General features: G+C 42.0%; 1 protein-coding gene and 1 non-coding gene across 2 annotated transcripts in view; both read left to right on the forward strand.

Moving 5' to 3' along the window:
- Positions 1-174: 174 nt before the first annotated feature.
- Positions 175-25,907, forward strand: part of Heatr3 (HEAT repeat containing 3) — a 33,322-nt gene continuing 7,589 nt past the window's right edge. The window contains exons 1-12 of the mRNA XM_076838757.2: positions 175-474; positions 602-774; positions 2,674-2,761; positions 5,052-5,164; positions 7,029-7,138; positions 9,741-9,881; positions 11,521-11,798; positions 15,920-16,010; positions 16,110-16,267; positions 16,525-16,607; positions 17,245-17,381; positions 23,835-23,923. Coding sequence (XP_076694872.1) covers positions 343-474; positions 602-774; positions 2,674-2,761; positions 5,052-5,164; positions 7,029-7,138; positions 9,741-9,881; positions 11,521-11,798; positions 15,920-16,010; positions 16,110-16,267; positions 16,525-16,607; positions 17,245-17,381; positions 23,835-23,923 — 1,593 coding nt within the window. The 5' untranslated portion in view covers positions 175-342. The remainder of the gene's footprint in view (positions 475-601; positions 775-2,673; positions 2,762-5,051; positions 5,165-7,028; positions 7,139-9,740; positions 9,882-11,520; positions 11,799-15,919; positions 16,011-16,109; positions 16,268-16,524; positions 16,608-17,244; positions 17,382-23,834; positions 23,924-25,907) is intronic.
- Trnaa-cgc (transfer RNA alanine (anticodon CGC)) lies at positions 16,827-16,899 on the forward strand. Its single transcript has one exon. It is a non-coding gene; the product is annotated as a tRNA-Ala (tRNA).

Genomic DNA, 25,907 nt, shown 5'->3' on the forward strand with positions numbered 1-25,907 from the left:
AACTTTCCTTCTTTACAGAGCTCACTTAAAAGCTATGCATTTATTGGATGGAGGCGGAGACCCAGTCATTCTCAGGAGAAAGCACAGGACTCCGCCTCCTGCCAGGGCTGGCCCCGCCCACACCCACTCACACGCCTGCGCAATTCCCGCGCCAGCCCCCTCCTCGCCGCCAACGCGACGCACGCATGCGCGCTCCTTGTCCATGTGTGCTCGGGCCGTCACCCGGCCCAGCTAAGCAGAACACGAATACCCCTCAGCGACCAGGCCTTATCACAAGCTCCGCAGCCCCCACGGTCTGCTGTTGCTTTCCTTTCTCGGTCCATCCCCACAGCGTGCGTCGCCATGGGAAAGAGCCGGACGAAACGCTTCAAGCGACCTCAGTTCTCCCCTACCGGCAACTGTCAGGCCGAGGCGGCAGCAGCAGAGAACGGAGAAGAAGATGACGACGGGCCAGCGGCGGAGCTGCTGGAAAAGGTGAGTGAGGCGAGAACACCGCCAGACCCGGGGAGCGGGTACTGGGCTGGGGCCGACCGAGCTCCAGCGCCAAGCCCCGCGCGCGCGTGCGCACTGCGTCCCCTGACACCCTGCTCCTGTCCCGCAGCTCCAGCACCCGACCGCCGAGGTTCGCGAGTGCGCCTGCGCGGGGCTGGCCCGTCTGGTGCAGCAGAAGCCGGTGCTCCCGGGTCTGGCTCGCCGCGATGCTGTGCGCCGACTTGGGCCGCTGCTGCTGGACCCCAGCCTGGCTGTTAGGGAGACGGCGGCCGGCGCGCTGAGGTGAGCCGGGAGAGGGTCCGGGGTGGTGCCCACCGCTGCTGTCCTCTGAGCCTGAGCTGTCATAGTAGGCAGCCAGCGCTTTATGTTTGCCAGGCACGCACTCTCCTTGATCCATTCCCAGGCGCTTGGAAGGGGGAAAAACCTGCTCCTGGTCTCACAGTGGCAGGAGTCTGGGGATGTGAACCTACGCTGCATCTAGACTTCAGAGGACACACCAGGACCCCCGCATTTCATCTGTCGGTTGGCAGCAGCCACCTGGCGAGGCTCCTTGCCTTCAAAACTGGCTCTCATTTCTTCCTCTCCTGGAACTCTCCAGAGAGTCACTCAGTTGTATGACCTCTTCCAGTTTGTGTTAGGAATTGGTCTAAGGGCAGGCAGGACTTTGAGCATGACAGCCAAGATCCTATCTTTGCAGAAGCTACGTTGATAGGGAGAGAAAACTAGTAAAATGATAAATAGATGATATTAGATAGAAGTGCTCTGGAAAAACATGAGAATGATGATTTGCCGGTGGGAAGTTTAAATTGGGTGCTTTCTAGATGACATTTGTGAACTGAGACCTGAAGAATGAGAGAGCCAGGCATGGGGAGATTAGGGGGAAGAGCATTCCCCATGAGAAGACCGGCAATAGCAGAGAAGTGAGGCAGCACGTGGCTTGACTGATGTGGTTAGACAGCAGAAAGGTTAGTGTGGGCTCAGTAGAGTAGGAGTGGGGAATTGTAGGAGCCCTGGTGGGAGAGCTGGATAAGGTGCAGGGTATTGTGGAGCCAAAGGTCCTACTCTAAGCTGGGGAGTGACATGGTCTGATTTGCTTTGGTGGCTGTATAGAGAATGGACTGTAGGGGGGGCAAGAGTAGAAGTAATGATTTGTTGTTCTTACATTTCTGTGTATATGTATTATTTATGTTTCCATTACTGATAGCAATTTTGTATCACATGCCTACTATGTGCCAGGCACTGGCTAGGGTCTGGGCATGGGGTAATGAGGAAGGCAGGCATAATTTCTTTCTTTAATGAATATCTATTGAGGTAGACAAGCATTAATCAAACCAATTACATTAAGTTTGCAATTCCAACCAGTAGGAAGTGCAAAAGATGCTTTCTTTGAGAGGATATAACTAGTAGTTCAGGGAAGAAAAACCTGAGCCAATGATGTTTGAGGTGAGATTAAGGATGAGTGGGAATTGCCCACTTGATAGAGGGTGGTTGAACATCCTTCTACCTCTGGGGAGAAAATGGCATGTGGAAAGCCCTACCATTCCCCCTAATACAAACCAGGAGCACCTGGAATATTTTAAGGCCATCTTCTGACTTATCTCTATGTTTTTAGAGCTGGAACAAAGCTGTGCATTCAGAAGGCAAGCAGTGTTTTCTCAATTAAAATTAAATGTAGCCAGGGCTACTTCAGACTGTGTAATTCCCAGTAGCCTCACCTGCTCTTGCCCCTGTAGTCTTATTTGGGCAATTCTGGGGATCAAACCCAGGTCTTCCTACACGACAGGCAAATCTTCTACCACTAAGCCCCACCCCAACCCCTCTTGCAGTCTTGATTGCAAGAAATGGTCCCTTCATACAAGATGTAATTTATTCACTTTCCTAAAGTCTTCTCCCTTTCCCTTTCCTTTAGCCAAGCACCTGTGTGCTACCTCAGTTAAATTGCTAAATAATAAAGTCATCTAGTAGAATATCTAGTAAAATAACTAGTGGTTTACATCTAGTAGAATAAGGACCAGAACGGGTAGAATTCTATGGATTGGTTTTGCAGCATATGACAGAAATAATGAAGATTTCCTTTGGAAAAATGTACATATGGTTAAAGGTAGAAATAAATTTGAGGGCCTAATAGTATTTTGTGGCTTGTGAAATGAAAGTAAAACATATTTTAAACTTCTTATGTAGAAACCTCAGTGCTTGTGGAGGCTTTGAAATTTGCGATGACATGGTAACTAAGGACGTCATGACTCCTCTGGTGGCACTGCTAAAAGAGGTATGCAGTTTTTAAGGTATCTGCATGGCAGCTTCCAAACGTTGCTTTTTGAAGGCAAGCTAAGATGGAATTTTTTTTAAAGTACTTTATAGTGTTCTTTGTCTTTCCTCAAAACATCCTACAGAAATTTTATTTATTTTCTTGGAAACACTGATCTACTCTCATCATTGATCCCAATCTCTCTTATTTTGACCCTGTTTCCTTACATTTATATGATAGTTGGAAAAGACCTTCCTAAAACTATGCAGATTTCTTATATCCATTTTTTAGACTTTAAATTTTATACGGTGAAAATAGTTAAGTGTGTGTTGATTGCATCTTATGTACCAGGTATTGTTTTTATGTTGTGCATGTTAATTGAATCCTCACAGCAATCCTGTGAGACAGGATTCTTTTTCTTGCAGTGCTGGGATCAGACCCAGGGCCAGTGCATGCTAGGCAAGTGCCCTGCCCTGAACTGTACCCCCAGGCTGCAGCCGTGGATTAGTCAGCTTTTTGTTGTTGTAATCAGAATACCCGACAAGAACAACTTAGAGGAGGAAGAGTCCATTTTGGCTCTCAGGTCCAGTCCATAGTCAGCTGGCTTCGTTGTTCTGGACCAGAACATCATGCCATGTTGACCACTCAGTCCATTCAAATTAGGATGGACTGATTAGCTTATAACATTCCTAATCCAGTCATTTTACCTCTGAATATTCCTGGATTAACACAGGAGTTTTGGGGGAATACCTTATATCCAAGCCATAATAGGCAGGTATTATTATCCTCATTTTATAGATGACAGAGCCAGGACACAGACTTTTTGAACTAACGAAGATCGTATTGAGTTTTTATGTTTAATATCACACAGTTCTTATCACATGGTATAGTTTGGTGGTTAAGGAACGCCCACTTTCTCTCTCACACACACACACACACACACTCACACTCTCACATTCACCCAGGGCCTTGTGCTTCCTACACAAGTGTATAACCACTGGGCTACATCCCCGTCCACTATTCTATATTAACTATTAACTTTCATTTAAGGCTACCTGAGGGGCTGGGGATGTGGCTCAAGCGGTAGCGCGCTCGCCTGCCCTGCGTGCGGCCCGGGTTCGATCCTCAGCACCACATACAAACAAAGATGTTGTGCCTGCCAATAACTAAAAAATAAATATTAAAATTCTCTCTCTCTCTCTCTCCAAAAAAAAAGGGGGGGGGGCTACCTGAAAGTTATCCTTTTTTTTTTTTTTAAGAATTTTTTTTCACAAACCTTTATTCTATTTATTTTTTATTTTTATGTGGTGCTGAGGATTGAACCCAGGGACTCACACGTGCTAGGCAAGTGCTCTACCACTGAGCTGCAGCCCCAGCCCAAGATTTTGTTTTGATGCCAGGCATCAGTATTATTTCTATTAGAGCAATGATGCTCGACTGGGGGTGATTTTGCTCCACGGGGAACATTTGACAACATCTGAAGACATTCAGATTGTCACAGTTTGGAGGGGAGGGGTAAGGGTTGCTGCTGGCACGTAGTGAATAGAGGCCAGGGATGTTGCTGACCCTCCTTTAACGCAGGGGGCAGTCTTCTCACAACAAAGAATCATCTGATCCAAATATGGGAATGATAGAGGAGACCTAGATTGAGAAGCTCTTGTCATGGACTGCGGTTGCAGAGAGGTAGAGGGTGCCGGCTCTGGTCCGGCCTCACCACATGCTAAGCTGCACCTTCAGCAACCTCCCAGGGCCTCAGTTTCCTAGCCATCTAATGAGGTTAGGCATGCTAGTCATCCACCTCCAAGGTTCACATATAATTGATATATGTCAGGTGCTTAGAATGGTGCCTTAGGAGCTATACAGATCTAGCTCTTAACATTTCTTTGCCTTTCTTACTGTTTTTTCACATAAGCTACCATACTTTATCTTGATTTTATTCTTACATTTTAAAATGTGAATGTTTTCTATCTAGTTTGCCAATGATTTAAGAACCTTTCTTGTCCATATTTCCACATATATATATATTAGTTGTAGTTGGACACAGTGTCTTTATTTATTTTTATGTGGTGCTGAGGATCAAACCCAATGCCTCACATGCGTGAGGCGGGCGCTCTACCAATGAGCTACTGCCGCAGCCCTCTTGTCCATATTTCTTGCCAAAGGGAAGCAAGGTTGTGGGAATGGTAGTGCTTCTGAGAATGGATAGGCTTGTTAACCACTGTCGTTTCCAATGTTTTGTTTTTTGTGTTTCTTCACTATTTGTTTAATTATTCTTTTGAACCGGGGTGCTAATCATGATATTTGGTTGCAGTGTAGTGCTGGACTGGACTCAAATGAGATGTCTCCACAGGAGAAAAAAGATCAGAGCAAAAATTCTATTGAGAACATAGCCAATGAGGCTGTGAACGTGCTGTGGAATATATGGTAAGATGCTTCTCAAGTGGGCTGCTCCCGGGGTTAGGCCAGTGCATCCATGACGTATCGGGGACCTGAGATCAGCCCTCCTGCCCTCCTCTTCCTCGTAGCTTCTGTGCATCTTTTCTCATTTTATATCTCGTCCCTCCAGGGATGGCTGCTGACTAAAATAAGAGGAATCATCGCCATTAGCACCTGGTGTTCCTCTCTCTGCCTCAGCTCCTTCCTTCCTGTCCCAGGCAGCAGTTGCCTTCACAGTGTCGCCCCAGTGCCTACCTGCCTTGGTGTCAGGAATGAGAGGAGGGCCACGAGCCTTGGTGCCTGACTCCTCTTTCCTGGCAGTGATCATTGGAGTGTGAAGTACACACACAAGAAGAGTCCTTTGGCCCCAGTGGGGAGAAGGCACTTTCCATTCCGTGATTTTAGTGCCCTGGGGGTAGAGCCTACCTGCTGCTAGGAATGGAGGTGGCTAGAAACAAACTGATTTGCTTTTTCTCCCCTTTTTTATGTCCATAATTATAACAGGTTTCTGTCATAGTTCCTTAGTTCAGAAAGGCACAGGTGTTTCTTAGAATACATTAAGTTGAATCCTGAAAAGCTGTCTCCGTAGTCGTCTGAACTTGGCCTGTGATTTCATCCTAAACCTGCCACAGGAATCCCAACAGAGATACTGGGGGATAGGATGTAAGGAAATGGCACTGGAGCAAACTGATGGGGGCTATTTTCTGTGCACCAGATAGTTCATCGGTTGATTGATGCTGGGTTCTGAACCCAGTGTCTGGAGCATGCTAAACGTGCCCTGTACCAGGGAGTTATACCTCCAACCCCTGTAAATCATTGACATGGAAAGTTTTTTTTTTTTAATTACTTAGAAAAATAGCCTGAATATAGTCTAAAGTGATTTCTCTTTCTCAAACACCTATGAGCCCTATCTTTATCATTTTGCAATAAAGATACTTACTCTCATAATTACCTTCAAGTTAATACTTTTGTTTCATAGATTCTGTTTTACATTGTCTTTACTCGTGTATGCCTTGTTTTCCTGGTTTAACTTCAGTGCCACAATAATTAGAGGGAGGAAGGTAAATAGACAGACAGAAAATATTGTTCTTGGAGAACAGCTTTAATGTAATAATGCAGTCAGCTCTGTTGGCCCCATCAGCATTCCTGTGTGTATGTGGTATGTACGGAGGAAACATGGGTAAGATTATTATAATCAGCTCTGTTTACCCTGTATTTAGTGTGTATGCTCATTAGTAACATTGATAGCTCTCTGATTCTTTTATTAAAAGGCAGTGTAATTTCCAATGTAATTATTTATTAGAGTAATTATCTCTGTTGCAGATTGCATATTCCACTTGATGAGATTATAATTGTAGAAGAAATGGATAAAATATAAATTTTCTTAAATCTGTGCTTTCTGTATGAAAAGAAACCTTTCGTCCTTACGTGAGCTTTTTTATTGTGCTTATGTGGAAAGAATAGCAGGCTGGACCCAGGAAAACTGGGCCGCCACTGTCACTAATGAGATGTGTGATCTCCAGATAGATCCCTTTACCTTTTAGACCCTGGGTTTTCTCATCTGTAAATGGAGAGTTGCATTAAATGATTTCTAAATCTCCTCCAGTCTAAACTGCTGTAAGGGAACTTCCATGGTAAAGAGATGGACCAAAGTCCACCCATGATGGAAGTAAACTAGACAACTAGTTTTCATGGGCAGCGAATGTGAATGGGCATTTGTTACTTCATCTATCAAGTGGGGGATTTTGATGCCAGCTCTTTGGTTCTGTTTTTCTGTGTGGGGGTTTCTGTGGTTGATTTCTTAATGTTAAAATGTGAATAGTAAAACTTTTTTTTCCCCCCTTCAATTTAGTGAATGCAGTAGTAGAGCAGTATCTATATTCAACAAAGAAGGGTGTTTGGAGATTGTATTAAAGTATTTAAGTAGGTTTTCCACCAATGTTGACCTGGCTATTTCAGTAGGTAAGTGAAGAAAAGGTGATATTTATTAAATACATGTGTAACCTTATTCAAAAATTTGTACTCAGACGCAGCATGCTTATTCTGCAGGAGCAGTTTGGGTCTCATTGCATATGAATGTGTGCCCGAGGAATTCTGCTCTGAATCTTTTAAAATCTGTGATTAATTCTTTACTTACTCATATTATTCTGCTTTTTGCTGTGAAAGGGAGAAAGGTAATTATATGAGCTTATGTGGTTTCTAGACTGTTATTGCTTAGAAGCCTTTATTAAATTTTGAAGTTTTATCTCCAGTTATGAAAAACAGTAACCACAACTTCCAGGCCTTTGATCCAAAGTTAATTGGAGTCTAAACTTAAATGTCTTGTAGCACTGTCTCACACTCCGGGCAGAAAACTGATAGCCTGTGCTGTTTTGTTTTGTTCTTTTTGTTTTTGTTTTGTTTTTTGAGAGAGGAATAGAATGATTGAACTTTCACTCAGGCCTGCCCCTTTCATGAGGCAGGAGTACGAAGTCCAACAATTTCAACTGCCTTGGTCCCCCACCTTCTGTATGTTGGACTGGAGCCATGAGGGACCCTTGGCTCAGCAGGGTGGGCAGTTCTACAGAATTCTGGGTGGGAGCTGATGAAGAGCTTTGCAGGTATCCAGCTATCCTTTTATTTAACTCTGCTTTTCTCCTGACAAGGAGAAAAGCTTTCTGCTTCTCTTGGCTCTAATGGATAATACACACGCACACATACATATACATATGCACGAACGCACGCACGCACGCAGGCACACACACACCTATTGGAAATTGAACCCAGAGGTGCTTTACCACTGAGTTACATCCCCAGCCCTTTTTTATTTATTTATTTATTTATTTTTTTAACTGGTGATTACACTCAGGGGCACTCAACCACTGAACCACACTCCCAGCCCTATTTTTTATTTTATTTAGAGACAGGGTCTCACTGAGTTGCTTAAGGCCTCGTTATTGCTGAGACTAGCTTTGAACCTGCAATCCTCCTGTCTCAGCCTCCTGAGTTGCTGGGATTACAGGCATGCTCCACCGCACCTGGCCTTTTTTAGATTTTTTTGTTTGTTTGTTTTTGGGGGGTTTTTTATATTTATTTTTCAGTTTTCAGTGGATACAACATCTTTATTTTTTTATTTTTATGTGGTGCTGAGGATCGAACCCAGCACCCCACGCATGCCAAGCGAGCACGTTACTGCTTGAGCCACATCCCAGCCCCCTTTTTTAGTTTTTAAGACAGGGTCTCACTAAGTTGCTTAGGGCTTTTCTAAGTTGTGGAGCCTAGCCTTGAACTTGCAATCCTCCTGTCTCAGCCTCCTAAATCACTGGGATTACAGGCATGCGTCATCATGCCTGGCTCTAAGAGAAGAGAAAAAGGGGGAAAGAGTATAAATACTTTTGGAAAAAATTTTAAAATGAACTTTTCAAAATGGAATCTGGTAGGAGTAATTTTTTGTTTGTTTGTTTATTATTTATTTATTTATTTTGTGGTGCTGAGACCCAGGCCTTTTATGCAAGCACTCTACCAACTGAGCTATATCCTCAGCCCTTTGGGGTAGTTTTATAAGTAAATGAGGATTTCAAAAAACAGTTAAACTGTTTAGGAAATCTGTAGGTAATTTAATCTTAGGATGGTTTTTATTATAAGAGAATTTTAGGAAAATGAATTTTTAAGTTTTAAAAGAAAAACTATCTTTGTACTTTTATTCTTGTAGAATTTTTGTTTATTTTGTTTGTTTATTCTTTTTCCTCTAGTGGGCTTTTTTGAATGTGTTGGAGTAAAGTTACTTTGTATTTTATTAGACTGTTTTCTTTCTGTATTTAACTAAAGTGATGATTATTTTTTAAAAATGTCTTTACTTTTGTTTTAAAAGCTAAACAAGGCTTAGATGTAATAAAGTAAATTTATAAGATCCTATCCTGTATATTAATATAGCTTCTTTTGAACTTGTATTATGGTAGCAATAATGTTTTGTAATGCAAGTTATAATCCATTGTCTTGTTTTAATGTAAGGGAAGAAGTGCTAAATGAAATACACAGCAATTAATGTTTTACCCATCTCTCAATTTGCTCATATTTTTATGAAAAATGATTTTTTTTTCCTCAAAGAACTATCATTTCACTAGAAAGCACCCTAGCTTTTAAGATCATGATGAATTGAAAGGAAGCCAGAGTTTCCCAAAATTTAGGGTTTGTTTCAAAAACAGAGCTGCAAGAGTTTGATCCATATACAGGCATTTGGTCCATAAGCTGTGCTCTACTGATCCGTGATAAGTATATAAATTGAGGTTAGACCATTAGAAACATTTATAATTTATAGAAATTTGCCACACTTAAGAGCCTTTTAAATTTTATTTAATTAAAGTATACATCTATAAAGAATTAGGGAAAAAAATATCGTGTACTGCAGGGAGAGTTTGGAAGGCTTCATTTGCATTTCCCATTCTTGAGGAAAAGTGTATGTATCCTACAAAGCTACATATGTCTATAGAAGCTTTAAAGATGCACACTTTTGATGAGTTGTACTGGTTTAAATTATCCGAGTCATAATTCACTTGTTTCTAAGTATCGCATTTTTGTCTTCTAGCACACTGTTTGCAGACAGTGACTGAAGATAACCCAGAGCTCCTGAAATCTTTCAGTGCTACAGCGTTGCAGGTGCTGGAGTTGGCAATGCTCTGTCCTGTCAGTTCCATGGAATACATTTTATTAAAGACATTGGTAGCAGGTAACATTTAGCCAAATGAGACAGTGTGGGTTTTTTTGGTAACTTTTAATAGAGGTGGGACCCAAAGTTCAGTCTTTCTTTCATTTCACCGCATTAGGGTTTTCTGTGCTTACATCTGTCCTGAAATTGTATATTTAAGTGAAGACCCTTAATTCACGTAGTTGCCCATAGTTATGAAGTCTATTAGAAGAGATTTGTTTTGATGGTAACAAACTGCTGTTGTCTGATAAAGACATGTTTTATCAGTACCTCTTCTTAATTACGCACTGATGCATTAAGAGATTGACTCCAGGGGCTGGAGATGTGGCTCAAGCAGTAGCGCACTCACCTGGCATGCGTGGGGCACTGGGTTCAATCCTCAGCACCACATAAAAATAAAAAAATAAAGATATTGTGTCCATCTAAAACTAAAAAATTAATATAAAAAAGAGAGAGAGAGAGAGACTGACTCCAGGTATCCAAGACACAGCCACTTACTTTTCCATGAGTTCTTCCTGCCCCTCCTTTTCATCCTAGTATCTCTGAATACAGAAGTAAGAACTGCTCTGAGGCTCTGTTGAGTATTCATGTATTGCATACAACGTCTATATGTGTTTCCTTTTGCCCTTTGGTTTTGCAGAGGTCATTTTATCTTAGAGGTTTTTTGTGGGTTTTTACATTTTTTTTCTCCCAGTTCTGGGAATTAACTACATCCCAAACCCTGTTTATTTTTTATTTTGAGACAGGGTCTTGCTAAGGTACAGGCTGGCCTCTGCTGTTGTCTTGCCTTAGCCTCCTGACCACTGGGAGTGCACCACCACATCCAGCTGTGTGTGTTTTGTTTTGTTTTGTTTTTGAACTGTGGTAAAATATACATAACATAAAATTTACCATCTTACCCAGGCATGGTGGCAAACGCATATAATCTCAGCAACTGAGGAGTCCGAGGCAGGAAGATAACAAGTTCAAGGCCAGCCTCAGCAACTTATCGAGGCCCTAAGAAACTTAGGGAGACCCTGTCTCAAAATAAAAAATATAAAGGATTAGGGATGTGGCTCAGTGGTAAAGCACCTGGGTTCAATCCCCAGTAGCACCAAAAAGAAAAAAAAAAAAAAAGACAGGGTCTTGCTAAGTTACTAAGGGCTGGCCTCAAACTTGCAGTTCCTCTGCCTCGTGTTCTGTTGCAGTCATTTTTCAAAGACATTCATCTGACTACTTAATGGCAGCTCCTGTTCTGTTTTGATAAGCAAAATACCAGGAACCTGCTTTTTGGTTTGTATGTGAGATCTTGGAGTTTTGGTGCATTCCGTTCCACTCTTGGAATATAAAAAGCTACTCAGGGGAGCGACGTGGGTTAAGATGAAAGAAAACAAGGCGACTCGGGTTTTCATTTCACCAGAAACCTGGTAGGCCTTCTCTGGGTCTGCTGCTAGGTCTGAATTAGAGAAAGGCCTGTGTGCCGAGGCAGGAAGTGAAGGTCAAGGGTCCTAACAAAGGTGCCGCCTCTGTGCAGTACCTTTGGACAGTTAGTAAAAGCTGAACAAAGGGACTGGGGTCCAGACATTTCAAAATGACGCCTGAGCCTGGAGACCATCTGTGGAAACGGAGTCCCCGTAAGACTCACAGGCGAGGCCGTGTCCTTGTGCTCCTTTTTTCACAGGCACAATCTGGAATCTGAAGGACGTCATTCCGTCTAAGAGTCAGGCAGAGATCATAAATGCCATACTAAAGATCTTATCCGAAGTCTTGGAAATGGATGCTGGCGAAATAGTTATTCGGATGAAGGAGGCTGAAACTCAGAGATTAAAGACTGCGGCAGAGACTGAGGAGATGTTAAAGAATGTTAATGGTGATGATTTGATTGAAGACATTGAAATGGAAGAAATTCCTCACAAAAGAAAAGTCAGAAGGAAAAATTTTGTTTCCGATTTACTTCCAGTAAGTCAGATTGATGTTCCAAAACATGGACTAATACAGCAGTTTTCTTTCAACAGGTTAATCCTGAGCTTTATAGAAAAGTACTGTAGCAAAGTGAACTATAGAAAGTGAACTTCAATAAAAGTTAGTCATATTTTCCCGTTGATTCTCATTAGAACATCAGAAGTCTCTCCCAAAGAGAGAGAAAAAAAAAAAACTTTTTGCCTAAATGAAATTTGCATGTAGGAGAGAATCTCAGATGAGACAGACCAATTATTTTGGAATGCTTCCGAAATAACCCAGTTATCGCAGGGCACTGTGGGGCACTCCTACGATCCTAGTTACTTGGGAGGCAGAGGCAGGGGAATTGCAAACTTGAGGCTAGCTGCAGCACCTTAGTGAAGCCCAAAGCAACTTGGCGAGACCCTCTCTCAAAGTACAAAGGGCCTGGGGCTGTGGCTCAGTGTTCAAACATCCCTGGGTTCAATCCCCAGTACAAAAGAAAAAAAAACAAAAAGTTGTCTTCCTAAATCTTGTGCCTCTCTCTTTGGTTCCACATTATCTTCCAGATTGTCTTCAAACTAAAGGAATTTGTTCTTTGCCAGACTGTCCCTTGTTTTCTGGTCCCTCTTATTTAAGTGTTTAGCCTTAATAGAATGACAGGCCAAACCTCTACCCACTGCTGACGAGCAAAGGTTGGACGACTGTGGTGTGCCTCTGCTGGTGGGCATGATGTGGGGGTGAGGGTGAGTCGGGGTCAGGAATCATTTCAGCCAAGACAAACCTTCAGCAGACTTTGGGAGAACGTTTCTCTGGAGGACAGAGGATCGGGCTTTATTCATGCAGGTGCTCGTTTGACTGTGCTCCTGATGGTGAGCATGGACCATTAAGACATGGTTCCTGTCTTCAGGAACCGCTCCTCCGACTCAGGAAGACAGAGCCACACAGCTGTGGTCGTGAGGCCTGTGCTGAGAACAGTGACAGGGCTGGGTCTAGGTTTCTGAGGGAGTGGTTTCTGTAGAGACATGCATCTCATCCCTGCCTGGAGCAGAGGAGGCGGCTGGCTAAGAAGGCTTTGGGAACAGAGTGCCTGCACTTTCTTAGAAAGGCAAAGAGAGCAGCAGCCTGGTGAAGGCCCTGGCATGGGTAGGAAGAAGGCATTCCTGTGTGCTGCTGCCCGTCTCCAGCCTGGCTCCCAGGGACTCCTTAAGGGAGTAAATATTGTTACGTAGAGCATTTATTTTTATATAAGGTTTTTTTTTTTTTTAATAGAGGGGCTCAGTGGTAGAGAACATGCTTACCATGTTTGAGGTCCTGGGTTCACACACACACAAAAAAAATGTGCTCATAAAGTGCAGTGTTTACTTACAGCAAAACTTGCTTTTTAAAGTCTTGACCTACCTGAGTGGCCTGGCTGATTAACATGCTGGCGGTTCAGCGAGCCAGCGTCAAGTGCCAGTGGGGTGCTAGCACCATGGTCCCGCGTGCCAGGAATAGAGATGTGGAGTCAGTGTGGTCTTTTACGCTGCCTAGTGGTTTCTGCTGGAGTCTTTTAGAATTAAAACCCTTAATCACATTATTTAATAGCATAGCCACAAATATATAAAGAAAGCTGTTTAATGTGTTTGTTTTAAACACATGCCAAGGTTGAGTACCCCCTCCCCCGCCCCCACAGTTATCATTGATCCTGTCGTAATCTGTTTGATTTCATCTGTTTCCCACTCACTCTCCCCTTTCTCTGTGGTTACTTGAAAGCAAATCTCAGATGTCATAACATTTCATCTGAATTGATTCTTTTTGTCAGCTTGATAACAATAAGCAGAGAAATGTTCTGAGCAGCAGTTACATAAAGTAGAACCTAATTTCCTTCTAAGCCTCATCTTCAGGCATTCTACATACATGAGAAGAAAGAAACAAGTCTCTTTTAGCTTGAATCTACTCTGACAAAGGTTTGTTTAGTTGAGTATCACACACACACAAAGAGGAACAATTTTATATACATTGTTAGTAGTAATAAATGGAACACAAATGTAGGAATCCATGAGTTACATCTATAAAATGAGAAAATTGCTGTTTTTTATGTGCATATGTGTGTGTTTGTGTGTGAATATGTGTGCATGTGGTGCTAGGGATTGAACTCAGGGCCTTGTCAGTGCTAGAAAAACACTCATATTACTGAGCTACATCCCCAGACCTTTTTTAAAATTTTATTTTGATTCAAGTTCTCACTTCTCACTAAGTTGCCTAGGCTGTCCTCAAACTTGGGATCTTCCTGCCTCAGCCTCCTGAGTAACTGGAATTACAGTTGTGTGCCACCCTGACTGACCCCCTCCTCTTCTTTAAAAGGACATAGTTTAAAGTTGCAGTTAAATTCTTGGGCAAAGAAGTTGTTAGTGAGATTTTTAAATGAATGGGAGCATCTTGGAAAGGAAAATGGGATGGTGTCTAGGACTTATCAATGTGCTTGTACCCTTGGATCCAGTATGTCTGTCTGAGGAATTAAGATATCCCAGTCCATTTGGCCATCCGTATCCACAGGGGATTGGTTGGTTTCAGGACCCTGCTTGGATTTCAAAATCCTCAAATGCTGGAGTCCTGTATGTAAAATAGCATCATTGTTGCATACAGCCTACACATGTCCTTACCTGTGCTTTCAGTAATCCCTAGATTATTTGTACCACTCAGTACAATGTAAATAATTGTTGTTCTATTGTTTAGGGGATAATGACAAGGAAAAAGTCTGTACATGTTTAGTATAGTACAGTTTTTCCCAAAAAAAATTTTTTTAATAATTTTTTTAGTTGTTGATAGACCATTATTTTATTTATTTACATGTGGTACTGAGACTCAAACCCAGTGCCTCACTCACACCAGGCAAGTGCGCTACCATTGAGCCCCAGCCCCAGCTTTTTGATCCAAAGTTGGTTAGGCAGGCACAATGACATATGCCTGTAGTCCCAGCTACATAGGAGGCTGAGGCAGGAGGATCAGTTGAACCCAGGAATTTGAGACTGGCCTTGGCAACCTAGTGAGAATCTATCCAAAAAGAAAGGAAGGAAGGAAGGAAGGTAAGTAGGTAGGTTGATTTGGCTAAATCTACAGAGGTAGAACTGAGAATCTGAAGGGTTATTATAATCTGAAATATTTCATGCTAGTAGAGCGAATGCTTAGTAAGTCACAGTGTATCTATTTAATGGAAGGTTACACAGCCTTGAAGATGATTAGAACACTGCAGAAATTTAGAAACATTTTGACAATAAAGTATACATTGTCTTTAGTGGATACAGTCTTTTGGAATATCATTGTGTCTATTTCACTTTTCCATTGGTTATTTAAGAATTTAGGTCGTGTAAATTTAAGTATATAAATTTAAATACCCATTTTAAGAAATGTTAATTGGTGAAGTTAAATTGATGCTATATATTTTCAGAGAAAAATGTCTTCCTCTTTTTTTAATCTTAAAGGAATATTTATTTTCATCTTCAAAAACACCGGGAAGCAAGCTGTGTGCTCCCTGGCGAAGCTCTGTTGGTCATATAAGGCTTTTAGCAGAGTTGTTAATGCAGTCTTTCCAAGAGGAAGTCAGTGTCCTAAAGCAGGTTTGCTGTGTTTAAGTGCCTGGCGTCTGAAATGAACTTTTGTTTTAATCTTAGTATTTTTGACTTCTTAACACATTAGATTAAGTTTCAGGGTGAATTTAGTTCAAAATTCCTGAATACCTATCTGTTCTCTCCAGCTCACTAAGCAACGCTTTAGAGAATAACCATGCAGATAGATGGAATCCCAGTTAACAGTGGCCTGCTTGACCGTGCCAAGGGAGTGAGAACGCTTGTTGGTACTTCAGTCCTTCATAGCTTTTTTTTTTTCTTTTTTTTAGAGAGAGAGAGAGAATTTTATTATTTATTTTTTAGTTATCGGCGGACACAACATCTTTGTATGTGGTGCTGAGGATCGAACCCGGGCCGCACGCATGCCAGGCGAGCGCACTACCGCTTGAGCCACATCCCCAGCCCCATAGCTTTTCTTCTACCTACCCACCCCCATATGCTCCCTTCCAAGTGCAAAAATCTTCTAGTAGGCTTTCACTAAGAAAATTCATGCAAAAATAATTTGTCATCCCCTCTCTCCTTTTTTTTTTTAAGCCCACTGACAAGGAACTGAGAGAAACCATAGCAGTGCTGACAGCTCAGCAGACGGCTCTGGAAATTGTCGTCAACATGTGCTTCAGTGAAGGTTTGCTCCCAGCTGACATGTAGACCTTTCCCCCAGGCGGGGCGGCTTCCAGGGGATTTCCTTTAGCATCCAGCTACAGGTGGTCTGCACTCTTCCCAGATCCCTCTGACGACGAGTGGGAAGAGCTTTCCAGCAGTGACGAGAGCGATGCGTGCATGGAGAACTCCTTCAGTGAGTGTGGGGGGCAGCTGCTGTCCCCACTCTGCCTCTCCCATGAGATTCACTCCGCTCTCACCAACTGCCTCATCCCAAAGAAGGTAACCAACCCGCCTTCTTTCTGGGCTCTGACAGAGTGTGGGGAAGGCTTCAGAGAGCTGTGCATCCTGTGTGCACAAGCAGTGAGCACACACTTCCAGCTTGAACAGAACCAGCAGCCTGGAAATGGGCCAAAAGATCATTCCTTCTTGATCATCCTCAACATTTTACTTGGAAGTAATGGGTGGACGCTTCACAAAGAAATTGTGTGTGAGATGACGATCTCTGACCTTTGCCCTACTGCCTTTTTTAAACCCAGGTTTTTGAGAAAACTGCCTCTCCAAACAATGTTGCACTTGACATATGTTCAAGGAACCCTACGTGGAAACCTTTGATTAGAAAGTAAGAACTTTATTTAAAAAGTTTTTTTTAAAGAACTTTTCTATTTTCAGAAATTTTGGTCATGGGATGGAGCTGTAGCTCAGCAAGTAGAGCACTCGCCTAGCACATGCAAGCTCTGGGTTTGATCCTCAGCACCACATAAAAATAAATAAATAAAATAAAGGTATTGGGTCCAACTACCACTAAACAGTAAATATTCAAAAAAAGGTTGGTCAGGGCTGGGGCTGTAGCTCAGTGGTAGAGCACTTGCCTCGCATGCATGAGGCCCTGAGTTCAATCCTCAGTGCCACATAAAAATAAATAAATAAAGATATTGTGTCCATATACAATTAAAAAATATTTTTACAAAAAGCTGGTCATTATGTGAAGTGTTAGAACATTAAGTAAAAATTGCTAACTCCTCCCAAGACCCAGAAGTTCTCTATGGCTCAGGAAACAGTGTACAGCAGAACCCTTCTGTGCGTGAACAGTTTGATTGGCAGATTAACAGCCCACTTTACAGTTCTTTGTGACCTGCCCACGGAACCCCTTGTACTTACAGATATTCCCTTCAGACCTTGAAGCTTAGGTTAAAAGTTAACACTGAGTCCTGCTGGATGAATTTTAAAGAGGCGGCATCATTTCTCTTCCTTTGCAGAATGAACACTATTCAGTGTAGAGCCCTCGTGTGTCTTCAGAGTCTGGTGTCACTCCTGGATGTGGACCATCTGGGAGGAGCTCCAGCCCTCCAAACACTCGCACAGCACCTGTCACAACTTCTTTTTTCTCAGCCAGGTAAATATTTAGGAATTGATCAGAAAGACTACTGGGACAGAGCAGACTTTTTAAGGGGCAGACCGTGGACTTTGTGATTGTGTGTTGTTTATCATCCATCCTGCAGAACCCTTCCCAGTCACTAGCAGGCTTGTGTTTATAGTCACCGGTGGTGTAGAGTCAAACCAGGTGTGCCAGCAGGGGTGGAGGGGGGGTTTTTCTTCTTTAATAGAATTATAATTATTTCCAATTATGTCAGGACAATTAAGGCTGAAGTCATATATAACATCAGGTCCTCATTAAGATATTTTGGTAATTCTGTATTTTTTTTTAATTATAGGAATTTAAATTTGACTGGGTAATACATACATTGTATCTGGAACAAAATTCAAAGATTATTAGAGGATGTAAAGTGGACCGTGTTACTCCTTTGTCCCAGCCGGTTTCTCTCCCAGAATCAAGTCATCCGTTTCTTATATTTGGTTTCAGAAACATTCTCTGGGCCACTTGGGGAAAGGAAAGAGGTGGGAAATGGTATAAAATCACCCATAATTCTTCACCTAGCTTTTATCTAACCTGTATCTTTTTCCAAACATTTTTACAGTGTAGGAGTTGAATCTTTTAATTTACAGGTCTCTCATAATGGATTAATTTCATTTGTACTCAGAAACCTAGACAGGATAACATACCATAGTCAAACTTTTTTTTTTTTTTTTGGGTGCCAGGATTTGAACCCAGTTCCTTGTATATGCTGGGCAAGTACTCTACCACTGAGGAAAATCCCCAACATAGATATATATATATTTTAAAGAGAGAGAGAGAATTTTTTAATATTTATTGTTTTAGTTTTCAGTGGACACAACATCTTTATTTTTTTTTTTTATTTTTATGTGGTGCTGAGGATCGAACCCAGCGCCCCATGCATGCCAGGCGAGTGCGCTACCACTTGAGCCACATCCCCAGCCCTATATATATATTTTTTAATTTAACAGGATTTAACTGGTCCAGTAATGAATTGGGTAGCCCTTAGGACCTGAACAGATTCTGTAAGACTCCCTTATTGTTTTTTGGCACCAGGGATTGAACCCATAGATGCTTACCCTCTAAGCCACATCCCCATCCCTTTTCATCTTTTATTTCAATAGAGTGTCTCACTAAGTTGCTTAGGGCACCGCTAAGTAGCTGACTTTGAATTTGTGATCCTCCTGCCTCAGCCTCCCTAGTCACTGGGATTACAAGCGTTCTCCATCACGCCTGGCTGTCTGTACAGGGTTTGACACGTGTTCTTTTAACAGATTTGCATAGTCTGTTATAGTAGAATCCCATTTTAACTCGATCTCGTTCAGCTGGAGGAGCTCACGCAGTCCCTCTGAGCAGTGGCATATCTGAGCAGGCCCAGCAGGGACTGTCGCTTCGTATTTCTCTCCCAACCTTCATAGAGACCTTGCATGTGGTAAGGGATGCTTTCACTGACCTTTGCTGGCATTCTGCCTCCCATCAGTCCAGCAAGATGTCCCGGGGGGTGGGAAGGAGGAGCCCATATTGCTGGTGCCCACAACCATCCACCCATTCTTATGGTCTGAGGCAGAGGGCAGGACTGAACAGGGAAGTCCACAGCCAGGGCCTCGGGTGAACAGGCCATACCCCAGACTTTTACTGCTTCCAAGCCCTGCCCAACCCTAGATCTACAAGCTGCCCGTCTCTTGCCTCCAAGCCATTTCTCAGGTCAGTCAAGGTGCCACAGTCCCATCCCCAGCAACAGGAGGAGTTTGTTTGAAGTGAAGTAAACGCACCTGCCTTAGCCGGACAGGAACACTTTGATGTGTTTGTCCTGGCTTGTCTGGCTGCGTGCACTCATTGAGCTGCACATTCATCAATGCACAGACCACAGGAAAACCACACCAAGCTGAGTCCTGGAGAAGAAGGGAGTGTTTTGAATTGTGGGGAAATATAACTAAGCACTTTGATCTTAAATTAATTCCAGTTTCATGACTTTTTGTTTTTGTTTTTTTTTTGTGGTGCTGGGAATTGAACCTAGGGCCTTGTGCATGCGAGGCAAGAGCTCTACCAACTGAGCTATATCCCCAGCTCCATCTTTAAAAAAATAATAATAATCTTTTAAAAAAGTTCAGAAATATGATGTGCTGCTAGGTTAAGAACATATTAATATTTCCTGAGAGCTATAATGTTATTTTTATAGAAATCACCTACTGCAGGTCACTGTCCCATCAGTAGTTTTGAAAAGCTCCCTGTCTAATGATGTGGGCTCCATTATTCCCAGTGATTTGTAATTTTAATTGACCTCCCGTGTATGAAAGGGTTTGGATTGCAAACGGGGAAGGTTGTTGCTGGGGAAAGATTGCCATTAAAATGTCTCTGGACTGTCCCCATTGCTCGGAGTCTATCCTTGTATCCTATCTGTGGCTTTGGTATCCCTTAACATTGGTATTCAGAGAAATGGAATTAAGAAGTGGTTCAGAAATAATAATAGAGCTGGGTGCAGTGGTACACACCTGGGATCCCAGCAGCTCAGAGGCTGAGGAAGGAGGATCGCAAATTCAAAGCCAGCCTCAGCAACTTAGTAAGGGGCTAAGCAACTCAGTGAGACCTGAAAGGGCTAGGGTTGTGGCTCTCAGTGGGTAAGTGGCCCTGGGTTCAATCCTGGGAATCAAAAACAAATAAATAATAATAGTTGTTATTGTTTTGAAATAGCAGTAAATTTTCTTAGAATGAAATCTGATTTAAAAAACAATCACGCAATATTGAGACAAGATATTCTAATGTAGTCCTTCTAAATGTTTGGGATTTATTAAATAATGTAATCCTAGAGATTCTATGTAGATAGTATAAACCATTATTGGAAAAGTTTTGGTGGAGAGGACAGGCTAAATTTCTCTACTTAGAGTTAAAGGTATGAGGTTCATATAACTCTATCTAACTTATTTTCCGCCCCCAGTTGTAGATGGGCACAGTAACTTTATTTATTTATTATGTAGTACTGAGCCTGGAACCCGTGCCTCACGCATGCTAGGCAAATGCTCTACCACTGAGCTACAACCCCAGCCCTTTTTTTTTTTTTTAATGTTTTTTTAGTTGTCGATGGACCTTTATTTTTTATTTGTGTACTTATATGTGCTGCTAAGAATCGAACCCAGTGCCTCACACTTGCTAGGCAGGTGCTCTACCACTGAGCCATAACCCCAGCCCTTCTATCTAACTTATTTTAACTTTGTTTTCTTTTGTTTTTGGTTGTTGCAGTGCTGAGGATCAAACCCGGGCCTTGTGCATGCTCGGCAAGTGCTGCTCCACTGAGCACTACAGCCCCAGGCCCTGACTTGTTTTATTTTTGATATTAAAATACAGAATAGCTACAAAATTTGTGATTCTCTGTACATACCTACATTATATTTGTGGCTGACATCAAGGATAAAAAGTGTTTTTGTAGTATCTTTGTCTCCTTCATTAAAAGCTGTTGATTTTCAAAACATCAGATCCTTAGCTATGTTGTATGTTTGCAGTGGGTCAGTTGGTCAGTTTTGCTCCATTACATGAGTTCTAAAATCATTTAAAGTTTTCTGTTTTCCCAGATTCTGGTAATCAGAAAGTTATTTTTTTGGTTAGAATGGTGGTATCCCATCTGGGATGCCTTTTCAGAATGCTGAAAGTAAGTCTGAAAAACTCACAAATACAATTTGCTTCTTGATTCACTCCTAGGCTGATTATTCACCTACATTTAGACCTGCTACACTTTCTTAGATATTGCGTAGCATTCCCGAGGGGAAGGGCATTTTGAGGTACCTCTTGTCTAACTTTTGTCGTTTACCTACTTTCCCTGACAACACCATATCTGAAAATTTAGCTGAAAACCAAGGAGGTTTAAAGTGCCTTCCCTAAATCTGGATATTTGGCCAAAAATATGAATTAAATAAAAATCGCCCAAGCATTTTCCTTAATATAGATAAAGTGCAAATTATAAATAATGTAAAATGGTGTTTAGTTCTAGATCTAAGATAATGGTTATTTTCCTGAGAAAGAATGCAAAAAGACTGAATCTGAGATTTGTTTTTTTTGTTTTGTTTTGTTTTGTTTTACTGAGTAAGTTTATCATGACACAACTGTAGCTTAATTGTTTTATGTGGAGTTTGTGAATTTCTAGGGCTACTCTTGGAGCATTAAACCAAGAGCCAATATGGTAACTTCTTAAAAGTTAAATAAACCTCACATGAATTTTCAAGAGCCTATTAGAAGGTGCCAAATGTTAGGAGATATACTTTATTGTCCCCTTTTCCTGGAGAGGAAGCTGAGATTTAGAAAGGTTACGGGGCCTCTTCAGATCATTCATGGTTTGGCATATGTTCATTGAGCACTTACTTTATTCCGTACACTATCTAGGTCCTGAAGAGTTAGGCAGGAGCACTTGTTTGTGGAGCTTGCATTCTGACATAATGTTTAATGTAATTTCAACAGAGTGGTGTGAAGTGCTGGGCTAAGCAAGTGCAGAAGTCCTCTCTGAGGAGGTAACATGTGACCTGAGACCAAAGTGAAGTGGCAAGGGTCACATAATGTCAGGCAGGACTTCATCCCCAGCCTATCTGATCCTAAATCTATCCTGTTCTATGGCCTGTGATAATTACAGGAAATCCCCTACTTCGGTGCATAATATATATCTGAAAATGAAAGGACCAACAAATTTAATAAGCTTTAAAGTTTGTGGGAAGGAGCCAAGCACGGTGGTGTGCACCTATAATCCTCTTGACTCAGGAGGCTGAGGAAGAGGATTGCAAATTTGAGGACAGCCTCAGCAACTTAGTAAGACCCTAAGCAACTTAGCAAAACCCTGTCTCAAAATAAAATAGGCTAGGGATATAGTTCAGTGGTGAAATGCCCCTTGGTTTAATCCCTAGTGCCCCTGAAAAAAAAAAAAAATTGTGGGGAGTCACCTCTTTATCTCTCACCCAGGCAACCTAAAAGGGGGGTCAGGACTGGGACAGAGTCCCAGGCACCACAAGATTTCTATTGCTGTACGACAGACTACCCCAAAATGTTATGGCTTAAAACAACAATAATCAAGCTGGGCATGATAGCTCAGGAGTTCAAGACCATCATGGGCAACATAGTGAGATCCTGACTCAAAAATCAAACAACCAATCTGTTATTTCACTGTCCTCTGGGTCGCCCATAGGGTACCATGGACAGTGTTTGTCTCCGTTGGTGTCTAAGGCAGTGAATCTCGACAGAGACAATTTTGCACCACCACCTGCAGGGACATTTGGCAGTGTCTGGAGGTATTTTCGATTGTTACAACTTGGAAGTTGCTAGTGGAATCTAAATTATTTAGTCCAGGGATGCAATAAACTTCCTACAGTGCACAGGAGACCTTGTGCCTACATGACAGAGCATTAGTGATCCTGTCCCAAGTGTCCATAGTGCTGAGATGGAGGAATACTGGAAACCTTGAGGGTTTGGGGCCGCATCATCGGAAGTTTTTCACTCGTCTGAAATTTGGTGCTAGAACTGGGAGGCAGAACACCCACAGATGACCCCTTCATGTGACCAGGCTTCCTCACAACATGGTGGCCCAGCTCCAAGGGCTAGAGTTAAGGAGAAGAAGGTCATAAAAGCAAACGACTTCCATCTGACACACACGAGTCATTCGCTTTTTATGCCCCATCCTGTCATTTATATGTTTTGTTTTTGAGAAGTCAGAGAGTCCTACCCAGACTCAAAGAGGAGAGTAACAGACTGCACATCTTTACTGGAAGTGGCAGGGCTCCAGGAGATCACGCAGAACTGGGGATACTGCTGTGGCCCTTTTGGAAAGTACAGTCTACAGCACCAAGGGAATTGCTTTCCTTTCCTATAAAAGGGGACAGGGAGCCAGCTTGCTGCGCGACCCTCCCTGGCCTGTATGTGGCTGTGTTGGCACAGTTGTTTATGGCTGCTCTTGGGTCTATCCTGCATGGCCAGAAGGGACAGCTAGAAAGAAGTGGTGACTAGGAGCAGGAATGTGAAGGAGAAGGTAGGTCTCTGCACAAGCAGCAGTTCTTCCCTCCGCTGTGGGCTCGGTGGACAAGGAAGCACTGGACAAGGAGGTGACTGTACCACAGGTGTGCCCAGTTCCGTGACGGGTCTCTGCAAAAGGCTGGACTCAGTTCACGGTACTGGCTCAGGCTCATCATGTGCCAGAGCAGCGTAGATCACATGAAACCCAGAGCCCACAAGTCAAGAACCGTCTATGGGACACACCCTTGCTGTGACAGTTCCACCATGCCCTAGCTTGTCATTTATATGTTTCATTGTCAGAATTGGTGCACACTGTACATCTGGGTTTAAATACCTAGATTATTTTTATTAATCATAGTTGATGAATACTTAACATGTTCTGTTTTGATCCTGTTTCTTTTTCTACAAAATAGCTTGTCCTGGAGAAAGAGAAGACTTACATTTTATCTTCATGTTTTGTTTGTGTTTTAGATTTTGCTAAACACGATGACTTTCTGGAAGCCATAAGTGGTGCCTTGCGGGCCCTTTTACAAACAATGGCCTCCAAAAACATTTCTCAGGTAAGAGTTTTAAGCTTTTTTATGTGAAACGTAAGAAGATTCTGTATTATGAAGGTGAAATTAACTAATTTTTTAAAACCCTTATTTCTATTACAAGAGTAATGTACAATCTTTGTAAAAAGAAAACAGAAATGCTTGAAATAGAATGTGAAGCAATACACACAGGTGCTTTTTTATAAGATCTTGTTGGATATATATGTTGAAAATATTTTCTGAATATCGTTGGCTTTTTTTTCTCTTTTCCTTTCGTGGTACTGGTGATTGAAGATTGTGATCTTAGGGTTTTTAAAATATGGATTCATATTTTTCTTTCATGCAAAAACCAATATTTACATAATAGGAATCCCTTCAGATTAGTTTCTGTGTCTCTTTGACATGGACTGTACATTCAAACCCTAGATTTTTAATTTTTTTTTCCTTTTCAAGTTAAAGAAAATGTCTCAGACTCAACTTGTAATTTTCCTGCTTAAAACGTGAAACTATTTTTCTAAAAGCCCTGATTTCTTTAGTGGAAAACTGAATTTTGGGGGGTTTATGGCCACCATGTTGTCATCACTTTTAAGTCTTTTTGTTGAAATAGCCAGGGAATAGCAAAATAAAGTTCACACTGGTATTTCCAGGTTAAAGAAGAAGGGTATGGTGTTTTGCTCTGTGTGTGTGTGTGTGTGTGTGTGTGTGTGTGCGTGTGTGTTGGTGGTGGTGCTAGGAATGGAACCCAAGGCCTTGTTCATGCTAGGAAAGTGCTGTACCTCTGAACTACCTCCCCACCCTAGAGTACTGTGTTTTAAAGTTGCTTGAAAGCTGTGTATGCTTATAATAAAGTTAGCTGTAGTTTTCACTTTTATAAATAAGGGGGGAATATTACTTTTGTGTGTGCTTGTGTGTGTGTGTGGGAGACAGATGGGGGGCAGGGATTAAACTAGGCATGCTCTACCACAGAGCTACATCCCCAGCCCTTTTAATTTTTTGTTTTGAGACGGGGTCTCACTTAGGTTGCCCAGGCTGGCCTTGAATTTGCAATCCTCCTATTTTAGGCCCAAGTAGCTGAAGTTATAGGCATGCACCACTTTGCCCAGCAAAAAGAAATTACTTTTTTGTTAGCTTTGTTTTTTTCTTCTTTAACACCCCTGAATTTAATTTAAAAAAAAAAATTTTTTAAAAACCACGAAATAAAAAACAGAATGATAAAGACTAAAAAGGTAGACTATACTAGGCACGTGCCTTACCACTGAGCTATGCCCCAGCTTTAAATATCTTCTCTTTTTTTGTGGTGAAACATCAAATTTGCTGTTTCATCCATTTTTAAATGTACTTCAGTGGTGCCAAGTGTGCACTAATGCGTACCCATCACCACTGTCTTTACACGTTTTTCACTTTGCCAAACTGAAACTGAACCCATTACACACTGACTCCCTCTGCCCTGCTCTCTGGTAACCACTGCTCCCCTTTCCTGTCTGTGATCAGGCCGTCTGGGTGCGGTTTCTCCATGATACAGCTAGCAGATATCGGAATCTCACTCTTTTTTTTTTTTTTTTAACAGTACTGGTGATTAAATCCCGGGGCGTTCTACCACTGAGTTACACTGGCAGACTTTACTTTTTCAAGATTTTGAGATAAGGTCTCCTAGTAGTGCAGCCCTGGGGCCTCCTTTTCTCCAGTGACCTTGTCTTTGATCCCTCCAAAGCCACCCTTTAGAGCAGTGCTTCCCAAACCTTATCCGAGTTTAATGGGAATGATGTTTTACTATTAAATATAGCAGGTGCTATTGATTTCATGTTAGTATTGCATTCTTTATTATTTAAAAAGGTTTCTTTGTATGTTTGAGGATTTTTTTTGAGGACATAATTTTGGGCCCTCACTTTTTATGAAATGGAAGTGCTGATAATACATAGTCCGCCATATGGCTTTTGGTGGGGATCAGATAACCTTATAACCTTATAGGAATACAAAGTGTTTATTGATTTTTCCATATTGTACAGGTATC

Source organism: Callospermophilus lateralis, chromosome 18 (assembly GCF_048772815.1).
Source record: "Callospermophilus lateralis isolate mCalLat2 chromosome 18, mCalLat2.hap1, whole genome shotgun sequence".
In the NCBI taxonomy this organism is placed as follows: Eukaryota; Metazoa; Chordata; class Mammalia; order Rodentia; family Sciuridae; genus Callospermophilus; species Callospermophilus lateralis.